At 59.9% G+C, this 21,360-nt stretch overlaps 2 protein-coding genes across 2 annotated transcripts in view; one reads left to right on the forward strand and one right to left on the reverse strand.

Annotated features, from left to right (window-relative positions):
- Positions 1 to 1,535: 1,535 nt before the first annotated feature.
- The window catches only part of RSPH14 (radial spoke head 14 homolog), a 78,166-nt gene continuing 58,341 nt past the window's right edge, over positions 1,536 to 21,360 (reverse strand). Inside the window, exons 4-6 of the mRNA XM_054592794.1 lie at positions 4,734 to 4,959; positions 3,486 to 3,622; positions 1,536 to 1,774 (exon numbers count right to left, since the gene is read on the reverse strand). Coding sequence (XP_054448769.1) covers positions 1,536 to 1,774; positions 3,486 to 3,622; positions 4,734 to 4,959 — 602 coding nt within the window. The remainder of the gene's footprint in view (positions 1,775 to 3,485; positions 3,623 to 4,733; positions 4,960 to 21,360) is intronic.
- The window catches only part of GNAZ (G protein subunit alpha z), a 55,935-nt gene continuing 45,729 nt past the window's right edge, over positions 11,155 to 21,360 (forward strand). The window contains exon 1 of the mRNA XM_054592793.1: positions 11,155 to 11,310. The gene's annotated coding sequence lies outside the window, so the exon portion shown is untranslated. The remainder of the gene's footprint in view (positions 11,311 to 21,360) is intronic.

A 21,360-nucleotide genomic window follows, 5' to 3' on the forward strand; every position in this document is an offset into this window, starting at 1 on the left:
GGGGCCTGGGAGACAGCACAAGAAGCTCTGATACCACTGGTCATGGAGGGAAAGGGGGCTCCAAAGGACACTGAGAGAGCACAGCCAGGGCCTCGGGAGGAGGCAGCTGCCACGGGAAGGGAACGCCTACACTGGGGCCGCTGCACAAAGGGCACGGGCCTTGGCAGCAAAGCGGCCGGAGCTCTCAGGTCAGAGCCCTCCATGAGGCAGTCGGGGTGGAGCCAGCCCGCTGGGGGCTGAGGTGAAGTGGGGACTTGAGGAATCGGAGCCCCTGGAGCTCCCGTTTTCCTAAAGGAGAAAAGGTTTCCCCTTATGAGACTCTTTTTTTTGAGAATGAGGTTCATCCTGACCCCTGCTGGGCCCAGCAACCAGTCCTTTTCAGAACAAATACACCCTCTTGGAACTATTTGCACTAATCCTCTAATTCCAGGGACACAGGCTTCTCTGCATTTCTTCTAGGAAAGTAAAGGCCCCAGTTGCCGAAAGGACAGCCAGACGGTGCTCACTGGGCATCTCTGGTTCTGCTGACAGTGTTTTCTCTGGGAGGAGTAGGCATGCCATGAGCTAGGGAGGGCCCATCCCACAGAAAACATGGCTGCTGGGTGGGGGTGTGATGAGGGAGGCCTTGTTTGAAGCAGGGAGCCTCCGAAAGCTCAATTGGAAAGATCAAGGCTCTAGCTCAGCCCAGACAAATGAGTCCAGCCCTTAAGCTAAGCCCCAGATTCTTTCTGCAGCTTCTCCCACGGAGGTCAGAGCCGGTTAGAGGTCAGTCACCCTGCCAGACCAGGCAAGGGTGTGTGGAGGGGGTTAAGAGATCCCCATGTATCTCTGGTTACCCCCTCCCTGAGCTCTTCAGCCAATTCCTCTTTAGGGGAGAAGCCAGGCTGGTGGAGGCAAACCAGACCGAGGCCAGGCTGACAGCAGGGGGAAGACAGTGGTCTCAGGCCTGCCTGCAGCTCGCTCAGGTGACGTCCTGCCTTTAGAGGCGAATGCAGCTGTTTGGGAGGAAGCCCTTCTGGTGCATCGCTGTCTGGACTGCTCATCCCTGGGAGGGCCTCTTACAACTCACCTTCCTCCAGCAAGAGTGCACTTTGACCTCCCTTCCTTCCACCCAGTGTGGGAAGAGGGCAGACCTGGCTGAGCTGGACCGTGTCCAGGCACATCCCAAGGGCCTGGCCACTCCAGTCTCCGGAGCTTAGATGATGCCTGGTCCAGCCGTGTTTCCTCCTCTAGCCCAATCCCTTCCCCCCATCTCCTCCTTGGAAGGCTCAGCCCTGCCCTCTACCTTCTGAGAAGACTCTTGGCCCCAGCAGGGAGCAGAACTGCCTCCCCTGGGCCCTGTGCTCAGCCCGTGCTGCCTCACCTGGCCACCTGCGACCTGGTCTTTCTGGGCTGGGCAGTTCCTCTTTGGCAGAAGAGAGAGAGAGAAATGTGACCAACTTCCATGAACATCAAGTGACATTCAGACCCAAGAATAAGAAATTCAGCCCATTTATTCAGGCATGAGCCTTATCGGATCTGGCCCTATAAGAGCCTCAGGGTTTCCACTCAATGACTTTGATGGCTACCTGGGCCGCCCGCTGCACGGCCTCGCTGTTTTCCACCTCAAGGACTCGGAAGATGGGCACGTGGGCCTGCAGGAACTTGCGGCCCTCGGGCGCCTCCGCCAGCATGGTGAGGGCCTTGACAGCGTTCAGGCGGGCCTTTCTCAAGGGCGAGGTCAGCAGGTTCAGGAGCGGGTGGATGGCTTCTGAATCCAGGGCCGCGTACTTCCCTGTGGGTTACCAACACCAGGCGCTGCTGCGGGGGCCTCCGCCCCCCAGCTCTCTCCCCGCCTCCAACCTGCACAGTCTCGGGAGGAACCACCTGTTGCCGGAGGCCCCTCCTCTACCCCCATGCAGGCCCTTGCACCCTCCTCTGCCTCCAGACTCAGTCAGACCCCATCAACTCCTGCCCCTCCTGCCCGCTAACTGGCTTCTCCCCTTCCACCTGGTGCCAGTTCCGCAAGCCAGTCCTCACAAGGCAACGCGAGTGGGCTCTTAAAAATTAGCATCCAGTCATTCACTTATGTGGCAACTATTTCTTGAGCACCTACTGTGCACCAGGCACAAAAAGACACATAGTGCCTGCCTTCATAGCACTTACAGGCTAGTGGGGGACACAGACAGTAACTAATATGTGAGGGAGACACCCCTCCTTCACCCTTCACTGCCTCGTCTGACCCCCACTCTACCTCACCTGCTAAAAGACGGGGCTGTCCCCTGTACCCAAACTTCCTGCCCTCTGCACTCTTCTCTTTGCTCCTGGGACCTGCCCGGCCCCGCCTTTGCCCTGCTAACTCCCACTGTGCTTTGGGTCAACACGCGCGCCCCTCCCACGGGAGGCTGTGCCCCGTCCTGCACCAAGTGCGCGCAGCACTCGCCGAGTCCGTCACTCCCACCCAACTGTAGCCCCAAGGCTCAGACGTCTGGGTCCCCGCCACCAGCACAGTGGAGTGCCTGGCTCGCGTGCCCACGTTCAGGCCATCGCCCGGGCCCCCAGGAGCCCTCTGGCCCTCTCGGCGCTCCCACAGGAGCCCTGGGTGGAGACACCGCACAGGGGACACCCCCGCTCCCCGCTGCCCGTTGGCCAGCATCCTGCGGCACCATCAAAATGGGGGTGCGGGCTCCGGAAAGGCCCCAGCCTTTCTCCCTCTGGAGGGTCTCAGATTCCACCATTAGGGTCAAGTGGGGAGTGGTGGGGGGCCTTCACGCTGGGGTCTTTGCAGGGTGCCGATTAAGAACCAGAGACCCAGCAGCACACCCAGGAACGACAAGGAAGCCCGGGACAAGGGGAGGGGCAGACAGCTTTCAGAGGTCACCATGGGTGGATGGCCTGCCCTGGCCTCCAGGTGGGAGAACGGCCCTGGTCCCTTCTGTCCGCCCAGGGTTTGGTGACAGCATATAGAAGCCTGAGCGGCTGGAAGTCCCAGGGTTGGGGAGATAATCTTATACTCTGAGAACCAACCCTCACCCAAAATTGAGAAAAGTAATTTCAATCAAGAAATGCCACAGAAGCGAGGGCTCCAATGTTCACTTAGACCTCAGGATAACCGAATCATGAATGGCAAACTAATCAGCCCCAGAATCATGGCTCGCAAGAGGCCTGGGACCGAGGCAGAAATGCCAGGCCCAGGGAGTATCCAGGAGGGAAGGGACAGCGATCCTAATGCGAGTGACCGAGGGACTGGGAGGAGCCATGGGCTGGCGGCCTGCTATGGCCAGAAAGAAGAGGCGGAGCCCGGGACCCAAACTTGAAGGGACTTCGACAACGGTCCTGGAGTATTTTGGCAGGGCAGGGAGGGGGCAAGGTGAGGCGTTGCGGAAAGCTGGCCAGGGTAGCCAGCAGGCTGGGAGGCTGTAGTGACTGCTCGCTGGACGAGTGAGCTCCAGTGTCCACACAGGGGACACCCCCCACCTGGACACCCCGCCAGCAGGCTGCCTCACCTTCCGTGGTCACTGTGGCGCACATGAGGGCCCCCGCAGCATTGGCTCGCACTTCCTCCACCTGGTCTTTCAGCAGGTGCACCAGGATGGGGATGACGTCATATTGCCACACCTGTTTCTTGCCCTCCAGAGGGATGCTAGGCCAAAGAGAGGACAGCTGGGTGGCTTTGCTTGGGGGTAGGTAGGGAGCAGAGCCCAGGACCACCCCAGGGAGACAACAGAGAAAAGGACTTGTGTTGGGACCATCCTGGGTGGCCCAGGCCTGGCCAGGGTGGCCCAGGGTGCGGGGGAGCACCGCTGTGAGGTTTCAGCCTCACTCCTGCACCCAGAAAACCTGGAAGCAGGGCCTGGGGCCAGTGAAAGTGAGACCACCCAGGAGCCAGCTGGTGATGGAGCTTGGCCCTAAGGCATCATGGAAAGAAGAAACCAGACGTATCCCCGGCACCAAAACAGGGAGGAGCAGGGCCAGGGCGGGGGCCACAGGGAGATTCCTTTTTGTCTCCATAAGAGTCCCAGCTGTTAGGACAGGCTGAGCCACGCAAACAGCAGCCACCTCAAGAGAGACGACCTTTTGGTCACTTTTCACCCTGGCCTTCTATGAAGATGTGAAAATGAAAGTGGTGGCCTTCCAAAGAGCTCCCCAGTGCGTGAGGGGCCAACGCGGTCCCTAGCGGAGGGCGGTTTCTTGAGCCAGGAAGCACTGCCCACAGGCCCTATGGGGGAGTCACAGTGCACGTTCTTCCTGCAGCAAAGGGCCCTGGGTCACTTTGTTGAATCAGCCTTTCCCAAACTTTGCTTCCCTCAGAACTTCCATGTTGGCAAAACTCTTTAATAATATTTGAAAAGACACAGGTGCTCTGTGTCCCAGTTTGGGAAGCACAGGGCTAACCAGCCACTGGCTCTGACACTGTGAGGCCACCGAGCTGTCAGGTCTGCGGAGGCAAGAGCCGGTTTTCTCACCTCGGTGCCCCTGGACTCTTGCTGGGGAAAGGGGCCGGGGGCCTTCAGGGGGAAGCGGGAAGCTGTCCTGTGTATTATGAGATGTGGCGCAGCATCCTTGGTCTCTACCCACTCTGCCAGGTGCTGCATGTCTCCGGGGGAAGAGAAGTGGGACCTCCCCCGGCTGCGATCCCCTGGACCCGCTGCAAGGCCAGGGCGGCTCAGTGGCTGCCTTCCTCGTGCCTCAGCGGCCGGCCCAGGGCTGACCGCTCCCGCCCGCCCTCCTCTAGCTGCACGGCCGGGCCTCACCTGACAGCAGTGAGTGCGCAGGCAGCTTTGCTGCGGATGTTGTCATTGGCACTGAGGAGCTTCTCCTTCAGGAAGGGCACCGCACGGCTGGCCAGCGCCTCGGCGGCACCCTCCTGCAGGCAGGCCGTCAGCGTGTCCAGGAGGAGCTCCTGGATATTTTCCTGCTCTCTCTGCAGCTGCCACACCAGTGAGGGGATCAGCCTGCTGTTGACAATGCCCTGGACCCCTGGGGGAAAGGAAGTGGTGCTGAGGGTGGGCTGCCATGCGCCCACCCATGCTGGGTATCATGCAGGAACGGGCGAGGAGGGTCCCGGCAGGGTTCTGCAGGAGGCCGGACGAGACAACTTGCAAATGCCCCCGCTGCCAGGCAGGGGGATGGGGCAGCAGCAGGGGGCTCTGGGTAACAAGCGGGGATAGAGGGGTAACCACCAGAAAACCCAGGAGGGTGTCAGCCTATGGGTGCCTGTGGCTGGGGGGCATCAGCCTTAAAGAGGTGCTCAGGAGCCACCTCTTGGGAGAGCTCAGCAAGCCATCCCTGGAGCTCCCGTCCCATCCACACCCTGCACCAGAGGGAAGCATTGAGTGGGGGACCAGACAAGCTCTTCCTTCCCACCCACAACATCTCCAAGCTGCTAGAGACCCCAGACCAGTCTAGCTAGCCCTTGGAGACAGGAGGAGGCTGAGGGGGAAGATTCAGAGTGAACAGGCCAGGATCTCATCCACCAAAAAGCTACATCCCCAACCAAAGGGAACAGGCAATCCCTAGATTCTGGCCAAAGGGTCTTGAAGGAGTCTGGGGCCCCATGGGAGGGGCTCCACGTGGCGTGGCTGGGGTGCTGGGGCTGGGAGGGGCACAGCAAGGTAAGCTCCCCTCATCACGGGACTCCACCTCGCTCCTTGCTCCTTCCAGCGCTAGTCCCTCCTGGGGAACGTCTGCGCGTGGCTGCGGGGAGGGGAGCCCAGAACTGTCCCAGGCGGCACCCCAAGGGGCCCAGTTCCTGTGTGCTCAGAGCAGCACTTGTGGGGTAGAGAGCGGGGCGCTGCCAGAGAGGGCAGCCCTTCCCCATGGCACAAGGGCGGCCCTCGCCACTGCCCTGAAGCCCACCCTCTCCCCCACCTCCCCGACGGCTCACACCGTGGGCCCACCGAGAAGCCACCTACGGCCCCCACAGAGGAGGCCACCGGTAAACACCTTTCCCTTCCGCCCTCCCCAGCTAAACCCTCTAATTTACTCTAGAGAGACAAACAGGTTAATTAGCCTAAAGGTCTCTGAGTGCCAATTAGCACCAGGGATTTCCTCTTTGAAGACATCACCCCTGTCTTTCTCCCTCACTCTCAAAGGACATCAAATGGCAGCCCCGGGGGGGAGGGGGCAGAGTGAGAGGGGCGCAGGGGCAGGGCCGCAGGGCGGAGGTCCGGTGGCTCCCCGTGGCCCTGGTCAGCTTCTCACTGGGGTGATGGAGCAGCTCTTTGTGCTCAGGCTTCTCATGACGGGAAAAGCAGTCTCCTATTGCTCAAGAGTACTACTGGGCTTTTTAAGATTTAATACACACAGATTTATTTTTAAAAAAAAAAAAAAAGGTGGACTCCTAAACATACCAGCTCTGTTACCTTGAACAAGGTACTTAACCTCTCTGAGCCTGGGTTTCTCATTATTAAAACAAGCCGATCTTGTGGGAGGCTGTGCAGTGTCAGTGGGGCAGTGGGTGGGAACACGCTCTGTGTAAGGGGCTGTCACTCTACGCCCAGAGCATCTGGGCCTAGCACAACAAGAGTCTCCCAAGTTCCACCAACACTGAGTCCCAGGCACAAGCGAGAGTCTGTGGGGTGGCAATGCAGGGGAAGGAGTAAAATACATAAGCCATGCAGTCCCTGCCCTTCAGGAGTGCCTATTAATGATCCCCACAAGCCACCTCCCCCGGGCACCTGAGCCTCGCTGTCAGCCCTCATTTCCAGACACACCACCGATAGGACAGGCGCACACCTGGGCCCCCTGCCCCTGCCCTGCTCCCCGGTGCCCCTCTCTGCCCCTGGCACGGGGTCCTCTCAGCCACAACCTAGATGGCGCCTCCCTGGCTCACAGTGGGGAAGTGACAATTTCACTTTCTGAGGATTTTGCTGGCTGATGGAGGGAGGAGGTTCCTAGCTGAGGACACCTGAGCAAAGGCTTGGGGGTGAGGCATTTGTGCATCATCCGGTCCAGGTCTAACTGTGGCCCACCCCCACACCGGGGTCTGGCCTTCCAGGGAAAGCCCAGGCACAGGCTGGGGGCCGTGGAGCGGCTGTGCACAGGGAGGGGATCAAAGTCAGAAAGTCAGGAGTTGGAAGTCACCGCCACTGGTCCCCACCTTGATGAGAAACCGAGCACCCAGACAGGCAACCCAAGGGCCTGAGGCCATGCACACAGCAGCCGGCGCTGGGCCGGGCCCTCGGGCCCCCGGGTTTTGTTCCTCAGGCTTTTGTCTCAGGCCTCTGCTCCCAGAAATGCTGAGCACCAGGACCCGGGTTCTTTTTGAGACAGAGGGAGATTAAAAATAAAATATGTGCCGGGTGTGCCTCTCTGCTCGTTCACTTTGCTTCTTTTCAGCTAAAAGGAGAGTCGCAGGCCTGGCTATTTATAACTAACCCAGATCTGCAAAGGCTTGTTCAAGAGTGTATGTTGCGGGGGACAGTGCACAGACCCCAAGAAGACAAACTAGAGAGACCCACGTGGCCTGCCACAGCCTGAGAACTGGCCGGTGTGGGTTGGGGGAACAGGACAGGTGGGACGCAGAGCCAAGTCAGCCGGGAGGGGACTGTCGCGAGAGGTCCATAGACAGCGAGGCACCCCCCTCAGGGAGCGGGGGGCTGTGGGAGAGTCAGCCAGGACCGGCCATTACAGCACAGGTTGACACGTGTGTAGATGAGGAATTCTAGGGTCCTCCATGCCCTTGATGTGCAGGAAGGAAGGCCCAGCGGAGCAGGGCCCCGCAGGGCAGAGGGCAAAGGCCCGGCCACCAGTGTGTGGGAAGGGTCTGGCTCAGCAGAGCTGGTGCTCCAGGGTGGATTCGGTGGCTGATGAGCCCGAAAACTCCACCAGGACGGAGGGTCACAATATCCATAGCTTGGTCCCTGCTTCAACTGCGGTTTGGTCATTTCCTCGGGGAGCAGTTGACACCACTTCCAGGGGCTACTCAGGCAGCTGGCCCTGCTGGGGTTGATGAGGTGCCAGACAGGCTCGATCACCAGGGCCGTCCCTCTTCCTACCACAGAGCCCCAGCTGGTGCCTCCGGTTCTGTTGTCCTGGCCAGAGAGGACTCAGGACGGAGCACTGGCCCCAGCCCTGGGCACTGCACACCCATGCCTGGCACGAAAGCCCGCCGCAACTCATAGTGGCCCGCCTGTCCAGCTTTAGCCTTGTGTGGCCCCCACGCCCTGAACTCCTAGCAACTGGCCCTCATCTTGCCTGCCTTTGCTCATGGGGATGCTTCTCTGTCCCCAGCTTACACAGCCTTGCTCGCAATAGCACGTGGCATAGCTAACCATGCCTTCCTTTTCGAGACACTGCCTTCCCATGACTCGGAGACGCTCCACAACCTGGTTTTCTGGCCACCTTTCCAACTGCTTAGTAAATACCAACCCTTCCTCCAGTGTCTCCCGTGGGCCCCTCTTTGGTCCCCCTCCTCCCCTGCCCTGCCAGGACCAGCTCCTTCTCTCCATGGCTGCGGCCACCATACCACCATCTCCAGACACGTGCTCTTGCTCCGTGATCCCACGGCCCTACACTGAACCTGGCCTCACGCGCTGAGTTCCCTGCTTTATTTTCTCAGGGCTGACTCGCTGTTGTTTTGTTATTTGATTCTTCATATTAGGACAACACACATTGTGGGAACATGCCTACTGTAAACGTGAAACAAAAAATTGCCTTCCTCCCTCTCAAATTTAAAAAGCTAACCTTAAAACTCCCGATAGATGTTTCTCTCCCTCTCTCTCTCCCTTCCCCTCTCTCTAAAATCAATAAGCATGTCCTTAGGTGAGGATTAAAAAAAAACAACTCTGGTGGATCTCAGGCCAGTGTCCCCAATTGCACACATGTGCCGTCCTCCTGGCATAACTGTTCCTAGCCCCACAGGAGCCTTGTGCCTTTGCATCCGCACACATGCTCGCTGGCTCCAGCCACATTGGTTCTCGGGGTTCTTCCAGGCCTCATGCCCCTTCACGCCCAGTGCCTTCCTCACCTTGGAACCTGTTTCCCTCCTGCCCCCAGTCACCAGCCACTTCTCCTGCCGCCCCAGGGCCCAGTGCTTCCCCTGCCGCGTGCCCTCGGAGCCCTGGTGGGTCTCCTCCATCAAGCCTTGAGCAGCTGTAATGGCGGATTATGTTCCACTGTCTGCCTCTGTCCCGCGGACAGCAGGGTCTCGCAGGCAGGGCTGGGTCTAAATCCTAGAACTGTGGCTACTACAGAGAGTCTTCAGTAAGGACTGCTGTATGAAGGGTCACAGTCATTGGCTGATACCATGTGACCTCTCACTGGGAGGTGGCCACCAGGGCCAGGTGAGGGAGGCGGCAGCCAGCCCCATCAGGCCCCTCAGTGGGCTGGCCTCTGGTCTCCCACCGGCCCTGCTGTGGAGGATCATCTTGTGCTCGCACCTAGGTTTGCCCCTGCAAGCAGCTCAACCCTGACCCCTGATCCTGCAGCAGAATCTGCTTTCATTCATCTTTGAACATGTGCCATGTGCATTCTTCCTCAGAATCACCTTCTAGGGACAGTTTATTGGTATCCTCTTCTGAGAGAAGAGAAAACTGAGGCTCAGCCAGATAAGTCACCCAAGGGTGTCCAGATAACGGCAGCAGAGCTGGGCCTGTGCTTCACCTTCAGCCCCCTCTCCCCGCTAATCCACCTCAGGGCAGGGCCTGTATCATTGCCTTCCTGGTGTCACAGCAGTTGGTCTGTGTGGTCCTCCGGGCAGAGGCCCAGCCTGACCCAGCCTGGTGCTATGGAGGACATGCACACAGAGGAGCCCTCAGTTGCTGGCCACATTCCTTTGGTCCTCATTGGCCCACCTCCAGCTAGCACTGTGCCAGGTCTAGGTTCACCTCGGGATGCCCATCATCACCCTCTGTCCTGTCCCTGACAGTTTAGGCAGCCCCTTCGCAGGTGGGCCACGACCCAGAGGGTAGATAATGCAATGGTTTCCATCTCACAGGAGAGGAATCACACTTGAGAGGTCATGGGATGATGCTGACATGCCAGTGTCCAGCTGGCAGAGCCAAGCCCCTGCCCTATCTTCTGACCACAGACCTGGGGGGTGGTCAACACCTCATCTACCCCTGCCAATGGTCAGCTCCCGTGCTTCTATCCCCACGAGTGGCGTGCTCCTTGTAAGATGACCATGACAGTATAAAGTAGTAAGGCTCGTCTTTGCTGGGAGCTTCCGCATTTTACCAGGGCTGCTCTAGGATGTACAAAGCTTCAGGTTACAAGGATGGAAAAGACAGCCTTGTAACCGTAGTAGTGAGGGGCTGCTGGCTCTGAGGTCCATAGATGGGCTCCCGCTGAAATTGAAAAAGAATTTGGCAGACTGCCCTCAGATGCATTTTGCTGAGCATCCCAAGCGTTCTACAGGCTTCCTTCCCAAAGGGGTCAATGGGACACTGGCCTTAAATACACTGGCTCCCTTTCATCTCTCTGATCTAGCAGGACAGCTCCTGGGCCTTTCTCCCTTCAAGCCCTCCCAAGGCAATCTTCCGTGGCCAGGCTTGCCAGGGACCCTGAAAGGGGCAGGGGACGAGCAAAAAGATGACTAATGCCCCTCCCATCGCTGCACAAGCCTCACCGGTGTAAACCTTTAGGGTTTGCACAGCACTTACGCACATTCTAGTGGACTGTCGCGACAAGTCAGGGAAGCGAGTGCCACTAGCTCCACTTTACAAAATAGGCCCAAATAGGTTAGTCAGTTGCCCAAGGTTAAGGAGCTCAGAAAAGGCCAAGCCGAGTTTGATTTCGAGCTGAAGGAGGCGAGCGTGGGAAGGGGAGATCCATCGCTTTCAGGCTGGATCTCTGGATCTGCGAGAGGAAGTTCCACTGGGTCGATGCCCCACGTCTGGGTAGTCGGGTCCGGGGACGCCTGCGCCGGTAGCGCGTGCCGGACTGCGGCGCGCGCTGAGATGCGGCCCCGCCCATGCCCGCTGCAATTGGGCCGCGGACGCGCCCGTCAGCCGCTTTTACCCAATGGGTAGGGAGCCGGCGCTTGTGGCGGGGAGGTGGCGCCCGGCGCGTGGTCACCGGCGGGCGCGCGGCACCCCCGCCCGCAGTTGGCCTGGCAACGCGCTGCGCTCGCGGCTCCGCCCCCTGCCGGCGGCGGCAGCGCGGGGCGGGCGGACCCGCGGGCGGCGGGGGGCGCGGGAGAGCGGGCGGAGGGAACCAGGGCGGCCGGAGTGTGTGCGCCGCCCGCGGTCCGGTCACGTCCCCGCGCGGGCGCCGCCGCCCGCATAGTGCGGAACGAAGGTGCCGCGGCCCGCGTTTGCCACCCCGCCAGCCCGCGCTGCCCGCGCCGCCCGGAGCAGCTTGGCGGATGCACGGTGCCGCGGCCCGGAGGTGAGTGAGTGGACCCGCAGCCGGGGCGTGCAGCTGAGCCTCGGGGGACCGGGGGCGCGGCCAGTGGGTCTACCCCACCCCCACCCGGGGCCCCGCCCGGGCCTTTGTGCCGGGGATCCGCCCGGGCTGAGGGTGTCGGGCAAGGCGACAGGGATGCCCTGCCGCGGCGTGGGGCGGCGAGGGTGGAGATGCCTGAAAGGTGTGCAGGGGGTGGCCGCGGGTCGGGCAGGTGCTGGAGAAGGGGCATCGCCGGGCCGAAGAGCCGGCAGGAGCCGGAGGCTACGGGCCCAGGATGGTGGACAGCAGCCGCTGGGGATGCCGCGCGGCTCCCCCAACCCAGCAGTCGCTGGTGCGGAGCAGGGCCGGGCCAAGCGACCTGCGGGAGCGGCGCTGAGGCTTGGTCTCCCTCTCGGGGGAGCGGGGAGAAGGCGACCAGGGCGGCGGGAGCGCCGACGCGTGGCCTTGGCTGAAACGGAGGAGAGGGCCCTGGAGGCCTGGGCCCGAGGACGGATGGCTCGCAGTTTTCGGTCACTGCTCTTGCAGCAAGCAGGTTGCTCCGAGGCATTTAGAGCAAGACGAGTATCGACCCACTGCGATTTTGATATGTTCCTGGCTCAATATTTTTTCCTTAAAAGGCGGTGGGGGTGATTGGGGGGCGGAGTGTGGGGGCCTCAGGGCTGGGGCTCGCGATCCTGCCGGAGATCTGAGGGGACTCTGCCATCAGGGCGGTGCTGAGCCTCTGGGTGATGGCAGGAATCTGCCTAGGCCGAGAACTGGGGTTCTGTCTTACAAGGATGGAAAGGCAGGGGGAGACCAGGGTTCCTTGGAGTCCGTGTCTGAGGATGGAGGGACCTGCCTGGTAGGCGAAGTTGGCTGGGCTTGAGGAGGCAGCCCAGTCCCTGACTGGCTTTTTCTGCCCAAGTGATTTCCTTACCCTGGGGACCAAGTCCCGCTGCTTTGGCTGTGTCTGGAGGTGGCTCCTTGGCCAAATTCGATTAAGCAAATATTTACTGAGCTTTTGTTCCCCCAGGGCCTGGAGTTGGGGTGGGAGTGGACTGGGCCTGCCCTCCAGGGACTGACTCACCACCCCACAGGGGAGCACTGTCTCTGTTCAGATAACGCAACCCTGAGTGTGGGTGCAAGGTCTCCAGAGGGACCTCAGAGACGTGACCCAGTCTAGGGTCAGACAGGCCTGTGGGCAAAGTGACATTTGAACTGGAGCTTGAAGAACACAGGCACAGTTGGGGAGGGCGTTGCAGAGGGGAAAAAATGGACCCAGACACGAGATTGAGCTCGGGCAGTTGAGTCTGGCAGGAGCAAAGGGAGTGCTTGGCGACGCATGGGAGGCGTGGCAGCGAAGGTGGGTGGGGGCCCGAACAGGGGCTGAGGGAGCTAGGGGAAGAAGGACCCCTTTGCTTGTCAGCTGTGGCTCTTTCAGTGGAGGCTGCAGTCCTCTCCTCTGTAAAAGGGAGCAGCTACGTGACCCAGGAGCTGGGGTGGGCCTGGGGAAGAGCTTGAGAGGCCTGGGTGGGGGGTGGGGGGGAGCTCCTTGCAGCCTAGGATTGCCCTTCCAGGCACTTTGTCCCTTGATCAAGGCCAGGGAACTGTGTGAAGTGCCAGGATGGAGGATGGTGTTTAGCTGTTGTCCCTTTGGGGTGTGGACGTCAGGAAGCAGTAACAGGGGAGGCCTGGGAGTCTCCGTGCAAGGGCTGGTGGCGCGGGAGGGCCTGGCCATGCTCGGGCTCAGACGAAGTGGCGTGCCGTCAGCCATGAGACACTGGCATTTGGTTTAGAACTCTTCTCGTACGTTCTTCTAACAGACCTTGGTTTTCTGAGACAGGAGGTGAAGAAGACATAATCCCTCCCCCTCGGAAGGCCGAGTCACCTTCTGCCATAGATCTGCTTGCTTGCTCCCTTGCTCGCTCCCAGGGATGTTTTGCTCTCCCTCAAAAGAGGCTGTTTGTTACTCATCTGTGTTTCTTGATCCTCCCAGCCCCACCCCCAGACACACACCCACTTTCAGCTTTTGGGTGAGGCCCAGGTTGCTGCAGCGAGAGGGAGCAGGCAGCCCACCTACCCTCAGGGAGGTGCTTCACTCTACGTCTGTGCCAGCCCTGTTCCGGGGGCCTGCCATGGACTCTGAATTTGGGAGACAGGGAATAAATTCCTCCCTCCTTTCCAACTTCTCCGCTCTTCTGTTTCCTGGAGTCCCAGGAGGAAAAGTGCCTTGGTCTAGATCTCAGGAGCTTCTCGGGCGATTCCAGGTACTCTGGGTAACCAGGTGGACTTGGTAAGGCTGCCCGGGCCCCCGCAGAGAGGCTGGTGGAATGGAGCTCTGAACAGCAGGGAAGGCTGGCTTCAGGCTCAGGGTGTGGCCACAGCGTGGTTGTCTTCTGTGTGCCTGCGGTAACAGTGTGCCGGGCCTTCCCCCCTGGGTGTGAGGACAAGCCGCGCTGTGCTGCCCCACGCCAGCCCTCAGGAGATCTAAAACACTGCAGCTGGAGGGCATTCTCGCTGCAGCTGGCCATGGTGGAGCTCACAGGAACTCTGAAGGAGGCAGATTAGCACACTGCTCTCCCACAGCCCCCAGGAAGGAAACCTGGGGTAACCGAGTCCCTAGAGGCCGGCTTCGAGCGCCATGGTTGGCAGGAAGGAGGCTGAAGGGAAATGGACAGGCATTGGGGCAGATGCTGTGTCAGCCCCGGGCAGGAGCATGACATGGTGGCCTGACACAGCCTGTGCAGACTGGGGAGGGGAGAGGGCAGAGCCGCAGGTGAGGAATTAGAAAGCCTGGGCCAGGACCTGGTCATGCTGCCCACCGGCCCGGCCCCGTGCTTTCTGAGCCGCCTTGTCCTTATCCATAAACAGAGCCAAAAGTTCCTGAGCCAGGTTCCGCCCACCCTCAGCCCTCATATTTGGCCTTTGCGAGCTCACAGGGACTGTCTGACGGGTCCAGGAGCACATGGGCAGAGACATCAGCCGTCTCTACGGAGCCAGAGCAAAACGGAACTTCACACGCTTTGTTCATTCAGTCGTTCCTTTGGCTAATATTTACCAGCACTTGCTGAGTGCTAGGCACTATGCCAGGCACAGGGATGCAGCAGGGAACAGAAGAGACCAGTGTCCACTCTTGGGGTGCTCACATCAGACAGTGGGGAGGCTGACGCAACAGCCGTGTGACTGACTGCCAGGTAGGATAGGTGGCGTGAGAGGAAGGGAGGAACCTCTGGTGGAGAGGCCATGTTGGCGCAGTGCCACAGCAGAGCCATGGGCGAGTCAAGCGACTGACAGAAGAGTGCCAGGAGGGGGCATGGCGGGGGTAAAGGCACTGAGGCCGAGCAGATCCGTGGGCGGCCCCCCGGAAGTGCAAATGGCCGGAGCTCAGCAGAGGGCTGTGTTGGGGATGGGGAGCTATGGAGCATGTCAGATGAGGCTCTGCAGGCCCCTCTGAAGCGGGAAGCCCAGGGCAAGTCTGAGACAGGGTCTTGAGCTAACTACACTTTTGAAAGACTCGTCTGAGTGATGGGCTGGGGGGCCAGACCAGAAGGCTGCAAAGGGATGTTGTAGCATTTGGGGTGAGGAGGCTGCTAACCCAACGGGGTGGGGGCCGTAGGGGTAGCGAGAAGCAGTCTGCGGGAGAGGAGATGGAGAGTAGCTCTGGAAGGCCGGAGCTGGCATTGGCTGAGAAGGAAGATGCGGGCTCATTTGTGAGACGCAGAGACTTGGGATTTGGGTTAGACCCTTGGCAGGACATGGATGCATGTTACAGCCAGAGGGGAGAGCGAGTCTGGGGACAGAAACCTGGAGCCTTTGGCATCAAGTGTAGGGGAAGCGAGGGCCCAGCTGGGTCAGTTGGGGATCAAGGGTCGGTGGGACCGGGAGAGCTGAGCCAGGCCTCCGAGCCTGCCCCGCTCAAAGCACGAGCTGGGAAGGTTATCCGGGAAAGACCGAGAAGGACTGACGAGCGAGTAAAGCAAGAGCACAGTTGAGATGACGGCCACTCAGGGTGTATGTATTCCCAGGAGGGTGGGTCCCCCGCAGCAGACACTGTGGTAGACCTGGGGTGCGTGGGGACTACGTAACGTGGGCAGGGCAAGCTACGTGATTTGTAGGACCCTTGTTAAAAATGATGAAGCATTTCAAGGCAGTGACAGCAGAGCATTACACCAGGCGTGAGGCCCTGTGGGACTGTCAGTGCACATGCCCAGGAAGCCTGGTTGGCAGCGGCTGCCAGGATGGTACCACTGGCCCATCGCCCTCTCTTGCCTTCATTGGCCTCGCTTGGTTGGGTGGGCCGTGTTTGGCACTTGAGACCGCTGGGGTTAGTCAGAGCCGCCCTGCAAGCCTCACCCTGGCCTCCTGTGGTATGGCTTCTTCCCCCTCTGTCCCCTGACCCCCAGTGGCCTTGGGCAGGAGGCACAGCTCAATAGCTGAGAGACACCGAGTCCTGTCACCAGGACCTGGGCAAGCACAGTGGGCAGCTTCACACCACAATGGCTTCCTTGAGTTCATCTCTTTTCCAAAGGAACCTGCTACATCACCGAATTTTGAGTTATTTGCTTCTAAATTAAGGTATAACTCTCTTTCAGAGACGTCCCTAGAGAATCCATCAAAAAGCGTTAAAAAGCGAGACTGTTAAAAATCATGGTGCGGGGAGGGGCCTTGCAAACCATGTCAGGCCCGGCGCTCCTTCCAGGAGGCCCTGAGCAGCAGTCACCCGTCGTCCGAGCGCCTGTCCAAGCAGTGCAGGTGGTGGTCAGGGCAGGCCTTTCAGGGACAGACCCTGTCCCACGGAACGCCCTCCCCGCTCCCCCCGCCCCGGGACGGGAAGCTGTGGGACAGGGCTCCCGGGGTGGGCAGGGGCTGACCGTTTCATCAAGGCCTGCCTCTGTGAGTCCTGCAGGTCACGGCCGTGGAGGAGAGGGGACTCGACGTGCGCGTTTTCCCCAGTACCCAAGGGCAAACCCAGGCCTTCGCAGCGAGGGCAGTAGAACCTGCTCTGGATTGCAGTGGGCAAGTGCCTTTCGGTGGGAGGGCGCGAGGGGGCAGAAGTTCACTTGATCTTCCCATAACCAGCTCTGCCAAGAAGGGGCCTATTTTTACCTCCGTTTTCTCCCCACAGTTAAGAAGACTGGGACTTGGGGAGATGGGTGGCTTTGCTGAGTGGGTGAGTGACGGGCCCCAGGGAGGGTGTCCAGGGCGCTGAGGCCTTGGTATCCAGCAGCCCGGGGCGGCCCGCCTCCCTACAGGTGGCCGGCTCCACCGGCCTGATGGGCACCAGGGCGGGCGGTCCAGGAGGGCTGGCTGGGCCTGCTGTGCCAGAGGCCAGCATGGCGGCCAGACCAGCTCTCAGGGCCCTGCTCTGGCAGGATCGACGGGCTGTGGCGAGTCCTCATTCTTGTCACTGGAAGGCCCAGCCTGACCCTCAGAGCTGCACTTCTCAGGAGCGGTTCTCAGGCAGGGTCCGCACACGACCTCCAGAGGCCAGGAGCGAGGGGGGCCAGACCTTCTGATTTTCTGTTTTCATTTCGAGGTCCGCCCGGGCCCTCCATCTAGAACAGCACCCATGTCCCCACCCACACAGACCCTGCATTCCTTCTTGCCTCTATTTTTATCCCTTCGGCACTCATCACAGTGTAATCTACCACCTGTCTTACTCATTTGTGTTCTCTCTCTCCCCACCTCGGACCTGAGCATACGCTCTGGGAGGTCAAGACATTTGTTTGCTGTGCACCGCAGAGAAGCTGGCCCCCAGAGCCCAGCCCAGCCCACAGCAGGGTCTCAGGAAACGGCCTTTGAAGGGGTGATGAACACTGGCAAGCAGACAGGTCTAATGTGACCTGTTGAGCCACCTTCACTTGGAGAGCTGGGCTTCCTGGTGGCTGTAACCCCCACATTAGAGAATGGCTCCTTCAGCTCAACCCTCTGCCCCTGACAGTTTGTGCCTTTGGGTCCCAAGAGGTATGTCTTTGCATCTAAACTTTGGCCAGTGAACACCTGCCACCCCGGCTGGATATCACTGGCTGGGTGTGGTCAAGCCCGACTGTGGCTCCCTCCGGAGCCAGAGGCAGCGGGGCTGCCCGGCTTCTCACACTGTCACCATAGGCCCAGGTCCTCACCACCCGGAATTGGATACCCAGGGCTGATACCTGGCCCCTCAGTGATGTGGAATGACTGGGCAGGGCCTTGGTCAAACTTAGGGGATCCACATTAGGGTATAGAGGCATGCTCACCGGAAACTATCCCAACAGGGCAAGGCAAAATCCTGGTGGTAGGGAAGGAACATGGTGCCCACAGTGACCACGTGATGGTGGAATGGCCTTTCTAGGTAGTCCCTGTGCCCAAGATTAGCCCTCGGGGCAGCTCAGAGCAGGGGAAAGGGCCTGGACGGAGAGTTGGGAGACCTGGAGTCTAGCCCCAGCCCTGCCTGTGATGCTGATGCTGGTGAATCCTCTTCACTCTCTGGACCTCGGGGTCCTCCACTCTAAGCTGGGCTGGGCCAAGGGTGCAGGTAGATTTTATTTCTTAGGCTAACTCTGGAGCGCCTGCCCAAAGCGCACAGTGTTGAGGAGGAGTCTGAGGCTGCGCTGCAGCTCAGGAGGCAGGCAGGCGCGGTTGACGAGGGACGCCTGCAGGAGGTGCAGGCGGCAGGATTTAGACGGGCTTGCCTGGGACCAGACCGCCCCTCTTGCCCCACCCTCGCTCTTGTCTGGCAGCTTCAGCTCATCCTTCATCTCTCTTGATGTGGCCCTTCTTCCTGGACACTCACCCTGACCCCAGACTAGGCGAGGACTCGCCTTCCCTCTTCACTGCTTCCCTGGCAACACCGTGGCTCTTATGGCGCCTCGGGTCACTGTAAAATGGTCTTCCAGTGGCAGTTCTCTCTCTGTACCCTGAAGGAATGAATGAATGAGCCTGTGCTAAGCTCTGCTTAAGCATAAAGAAGCCTGCCTGGAATTGGGAGACCAGATAACCACGGAAACATGCTAATCTGTATGGTTTTGGCTTTACATGTTGTAGGAGTGGGGACAGCATGACAGCAGGACATGAGTGATCAGGGAAGCTGTGAGCAGGGCGGGTTGGTGGGGAGGTGACCAGGCCAGGGAAGGAGTGGTCTCCACGAGATGACACTTTCTCCAAGGCCAGCCACCCACCTCTGTTCTGACTGAGGACCTGGCCCATGTGCCTTCCCCCTCCCCTGCCCACCTCTTTGTGGCCCATCCCCCGATCCCAGCTGCCCCAGCTGTGTGTGGCCTCCGTCCTGTCTACCCTCGCCCCTTGTGCTTCCTTGTGGCCCCAGGGAGTGACCACCGGACTCCAGCGAGCCTGCCACTCATCCCTATCAGCACATGTGGGTTCAGTAGCCCTGTCTCTGAGCTGGGCTTTGCTGGAAGATGGTCGCCCCCCTCCCCGACTCTGTTGCCTCTGATATGCTGTGTAAACATATTTCCCGATAAAATGCTGGGAAGAAAAATAGAGTGTTGCCTCCATTATCCAATTTCTGATTAATCAAACTCTCTTTGTCCTCGGCCAAAATCTATTCATTTCCCTTAAACACTGGGCCAGTGCCAAGCATTGATTTCCTCTGTGATAACACCATACACGCACGTACTCACGCACACACATCCCAGCCCTGCCCCGCCCTCTAGCAGGGGAGAGGGCACAGGAGCACTGACAGGGCCGTCCTGGTGACCTCCACACCACCCGCCTCCGCTAGGAAGCCCCCCGGCCACGCTGTGCCCACCATCCTTGTTCCAGCTCCTGGAGTTCCATGGCTGGTCTTGGTCCCTAGGTGGCCTCAGTCTCCAGGGCTGTTAGTGTTAGCCTTCTCTTGCTAGCTGCTCTGGGGCTCTCCCGGGGCAGGGCAAGGGATGGAGGGCCAGTGCAGAGTGGGCAGGGAGGCTGTGAAAGGTGCGGCTGCTGTGGCTGCTGTGGCTGCTGAGGACTGGAGCGGAAGGCTGAGCTGCCGTTCCAGGCTCCGGGTGGGCCAGAGTCACTGGCACAGGACAGCTGGAGCTGGGCAGGGAGGGTGAGGGCCACGGCTTGTGAACAGCCTCGGGGTGGAGGCCGGGGCGGGCTTTCAATGGCAGCAAGAGAAGCCCAGCCCCAGTGGGCTTACCAGATGGAGGGATATTCTGGGTTGGGGCTCAGAGGCAGGGCAATATCTGGGTCTGCCCAGGCCAGGCGGGAGGCAGCCACACATCGACCATGTCCATTTTGGGGAGAACCGATAGCCTTTCGGGAAGACTTCCCAGAAAGCTATTCTTTCCCTGCACCAAGTCAGCTCCTCCTGCCAGGTAGTTCTGGGCCCATGGGGCACATCAGTGACAAACCAACAGCCCCTGCCTGCCCTATGGAGCTGGCATTTTGTGAGCCTGATGGGGGGCCGTCAGCATGGTACGTGAGAGAGGCCCGCTGAGCCATCAGAGGGAAGGGTGGAGTGGCTCTCGGGACAGAGTTCCTCACAGAGGAACAGCCAGTGCAGAGGCCCTGAGTTGAGAGCGGGCAGGTACTCAAGGGACGGCAAGAGGGCCACTGCAGCAGGAGCATCAGGGGACGTGTGGCAGAGAGCCCTGGGGCCCCGGAAGGACTTGGGCTGTGGCTCCAAACTGAAATGGTAAGCTGTGGGGAGGTTTCGGGCACAAGGGGGACGCTCTGCCTCATATTTTTAAAAGGATCCTTGGCTGCCCGGTGGGGAGCACAAAGTGCAGGAGCTGGGAGGGGGCGAGGCGGCTTAGGACCGCTGTGGCGGTCCAGATCCGGGGCCGGAGGTGGGCAGGGCAGGTGGTTAGATTTGGACCCAGGCCTCTGTTATAAAGGAGGTGGGGAGCTGGGCCTGTGGCAGACAGTGCCAGTGCCCCCGGATACCCTTTCCGGCTGGCGCACAGCTCCCCACAGCCACTGTCGCCTGCTCACAAGCCTCATCGCCTCTACAGAGAACTGCCCTGGGCCCTCAGAGCCCCTCTCCTGGAAATGCCTGGGAGGCCCTGCTCTTCCCTTAGCGTGGGACATGCGGATTTCATTCATGCTCCAGAGCTCCCGCAGGACCAGACCAAGGGAGAAGGGTGGCTGAGACCACACTTTTGCCTGGTTCCCTTCCTGGCCCTGCCCGCTACATCTCTCCTGAACTTGCTCCCTCAACCAGTCAGGTGCCCAAGAATCTCCAGCTCAGGCTCTCCTTCTCCAGAACCCCATCAAGACAGCATCAAAGGCTGCTGTAGGCTGGGAGGTTTCTGGGGATGGCCCATCACAGGTGGGAGGACCAATGTCAGCCATTGAGCGTGACCTGGGGCAGCTTCCAGTGCAGGGGCCCCAGGCCACTGGCCTCAGAAGGACCTGCATTGCCTGACAACATGCACATTCCTGGGCCCTTCCTCAGGCCTGCGAGTGGGCCCAGGAGTATGCCGTTCTCTTTGAACCACACCAGCCCAGAGACTCGGATCCCCCAGGCTACAGGCCTGTGTAAGTTTGGAAGGCTTGGGGAGCAGGCTGTGGAGAGGGGCAAAGATGAAAAAGGTACCCAATCGGAGGCGGTGCTTACCTTCCCGGTGGGAAAGACCAAAAAGGAGCTGCTGGGAGGCAGGAGGGGCTTGGGGAAGGAGCCAGGCACTTGACTGGCCCCATAAAGTCCTCACTAGAGAGGTTGTGGCCAGAGGGTAGCCATTGTGAGGGGATGGGATCATGGGACACCATGGTCAGAAGCAGGGGACAGGAAGTTGCAAGGCAGCAGAGGCCCAGAATGGTTAAGTCAGAGTTCCCACCCAGCCTAGGGACCTGATTGATAGCCACCAGGTACCTTCACTATGGAAGCTGGGTGGCCAGGTTCTTCCCGAGGCAGGGACCCGTCCACTTGGCCCCTCGTGAAGGCCGCACCTCCTGTCTGTGTATACAAGCCCCTCGTGCCTCCTTCCCCTTGTATGTGGAACCTTTCTGTTTTTACTTATTTACTCCTGGCCTGACTTCTTCGTGAGTCAGTGTTCCTCAGACGATGCTATTACATCTCTGGTCAGCCTTGGTGGCTCTGGACACATGGTTGAGGGCATCCAGAGC

This window comes from Pteronotus mesoamericanus, unplaced genomic scaffold, assembly GCF_021234165.1.
Source record: "Pteronotus mesoamericanus isolate MK-2021 breed Mesoamerican mustached bat unplaced genomic scaffold, CSHL_Meso_final scaffold_371, whole genome shotgun sequence".
Taxonomy (NCBI): domain Eukaryota; kingdom Metazoa; phylum Chordata; class Mammalia; order Chiroptera; family Mormoopidae; genus Pteronotus; species Pteronotus mesoamericanus.